Source organism: Heteronotia binoei, chromosome 15, assembly GCF_032191835.1.
Source record: "Heteronotia binoei isolate CCM8104 ecotype False Entrance Well chromosome 15, APGP_CSIRO_Hbin_v1, whole genome shotgun sequence".
Taxonomy (NCBI): Eukaryota; Metazoa; Chordata; class Lepidosauria; order Squamata; family Gekkonidae; genus Heteronotia; species Heteronotia binoei.
In genome coordinates this window covers 1,154,056-1,156,491 of record NC_083237.1, presented here as the reverse complement: position 1 = coordinate 1,156,491, position 2,436 = coordinate 1,154,056, and the positions used below count along the sequence as shown (strand labels likewise).

Sequence of the window (2,436 nt, the reverse complement as noted above, 5' to 3'; positions counted from 1 at the left end):
CTCCCTGCAGGGCTGTTGTGCAAAGCAGCATCCCAAGGCCTCCCGTCACCTAGCAACAGCGCCCACTCCCCTCCCCCCCAAGCGGCAGGCTATGGCGCCCAGAGCAATCCGGAAGTTCCGCCTCCCCGTGTCCCCCTGGCTGCGACGGGGCTGGTGCGCACGGGTACTTCCGGTCTGCTGGGCCGCGCGCGTCGCTCTAGCCCTGTTGGTCTCTATGGGCGGGGGTGGGGCGGAAGAAGCGGAGAGAAAGCGACTGGCGGGCGGGGCCGGAAGTGCGGGGCCCACAGGCTCGCCAGGGATGTTCTAGCCCGGCGGGGGGGGGGGGGAACTTGCTTAACGTAAGAGCCACGTGCAATAGATGTCTGAGCGGAAGGAGGGAAGGAAGGAAAAAATGGAGAGAGGGAGGGAGAGTTGGAAAGAAAGCAACTTTAAAGGCCTTCTTCAAGCCGCCCATCGGGTGGTGGGGGCGTCAAGAGCCACACAATAAGTGTGAAAGAGCCACATGTGGCTGCAGTTTGGCTACCCCTGCTCTAGGCTGCTCCTGCATTGAGCAAGGGGTTGGACTAGATGCCCCGTATGGCCTCTTCCAGCTCTGGAATACTGTGGTTTTATGCTGCAGCTCTGTCTGCTACCTCTTGGTGAAACGGGCCTGTGCTGTGCAGGGACACCCCCAGAGACCGAGCTGGCAGGAGCATGCAAGGGAAGGAAGCCGTGGAAATGGCCCAGAGTCCCATGCATCTGCCCACTCGCTGGCTCTTGGTGCTCTGGGGAAGAGGTGGGCTGGGGAGGACTGATCCCAAGAACTAGAAAGGAGAGAGTAGCCCATGAGTCCCCAACATTTCTGAGTCTGGGGGGTACCTTTGGAATTTCAACACAGGGTAGTGGGCAATGTTCCCTCTAAGCTGCCGAGCCTTGTGAGCAAAAATTCTACTTTGTGAGCTGCTGGCTTTAAAGTTGTGAGCTCTGGGGTCATCCTTCCTGAGCTAAGACAAAAATGTGGAAACTGGAGGCTAAGAATCTGTGAGCGAGCTCCTGCTAACTCAGCGTAGAGGGAACACAGGTGGTGGGTGCAGCCACAAAACAGCTGCCTCAGGAAGTCAGGCCCACACATGCAGAAGTCCAAGCGCAGGGGAGAAGAGGTGTAACTTAAAAAAAATACATTGAGAAAAAGAAGGGAGAGAATAAAACAAAGAGTGTGTCTCCAGGTGCCCCTGAAACTGTTATTTTAATTTGCATAATCAGATCCTTGGTGGCCATTCAGAAGCCCTGTTGGGCAAGACCCACTGTCAAAAAACCCCTGGGAGGTGGCAAGGAAGGTGCTGGGAACCCTGGTGTAGCCCCTCCCTCCCTCCCCTCAAGCCCCTTTCCTCATGTTTGTTCTTTGTCCCCAGGCCTGCCTCTCTAGGATGCAGCTGCTCTCTGATGTGCACGTGGGCCTCCCCCTGCCAGCCGTGCCAGATCAACTGGCTCTCCTCTCTGGCTCCTACCGCTATTACCACTACGGCTGCGACGGCGTGGACGATCGTGGTTGGGGCTGTGGCTACCGTACGTTCCAGACTGTGTGTTCTTGGCTAGCGGAGGCTGGCTCGGAAGAGGTTGTCGCCCGGCGCGTCCCTTCGCTGAGGGAGATCCAGCAGGCCCTGGTGGAGATGGGGGATAAACCTCCTTCGTTCTCCGGCTCCCGGGAGTGGATTGGCACCGTGGAAGCAGCCCTCTGCATGGACCACTTCTATGCTGTGCCGGGCAGGCTTGTCCACGTTCACCGGGGCAGAGACTTGGAAAAGGAACTGGAGTCCTTGTACGCTCACTTCCGGGGCGGTGGGGGTCCTGTGATGGTGGGAGGAGACAGAGACCACTCCGCCAAGGCGCTGTTAGGCGTTTCCTCTGGCCCCCAAGGGCCCCATCTGCTGGTTCTCGATCCTCACTATTTCGGCTCAGCAGGGTCCCTGACTCGGGCTCAGCTGCAAGCCAGGGGCTGGGTTTGTTGGCGGGCGCTTAGCTTCTTCGAAGGTGGCTCCTTCTACAACCTCTGCTTTCCCCAAGCCAGGAGCAGAGGGCACCCCGTGGGAAAGGGGTGAGGGCAGTGGCAGTGTCCTATTCCTTTAAGGAGATTGGGAACTGCCAGAGATTGAGTCATCCTTGGTTACAGATGGTACATTGTCATCAGGTGTAAGCCACTTAACCAATTTGTAATGTGATTGGCTAAGGAATGCAGGAGCCAGTTACCAGTTCAATGTGGGATAGGAAAGAAGGATACCAGCGTGGCATACTGTTTGGATGGATATTGAATTGATGACTTTGGACTGTGTTTTGACTATTCTCTTGGACTCTGTATTTGTACCTCTGCCTGGCTCTACTTGTGTGTAAGCGTATGACTATTGGACTGTCTATTGACTCTGTTACCTGCCTGAACCCAATACAGTTCGTTGAACCTGC

General features: G+C 56.6%; 1 protein-coding gene across 1 annotated transcript; it reads left to right on the top strand.

Moving 5' to 3' along the window:
* Positions 1 to 305: 305 nt before the first annotated feature.
* On the top strand, positions 306 to 2,436 carry UFSP1 (UFM1 specific peptidase 1 (inactive)). Its single transcript, XM_060255877.1, has 2 exons — positions 306 to 360; positions 1,392 to 2,436. Exon 2 carries the CDS (start codon positions 1,407 to 1,409, stop codon positions 2,076 to 2,078), a length of 672 nt encoding a protein of 223 aa, XP_060111860.1. The 5' UTR covers positions 306 to 360; positions 1,392 to 1,406; the 3' UTR covers positions 2,079 to 2,436.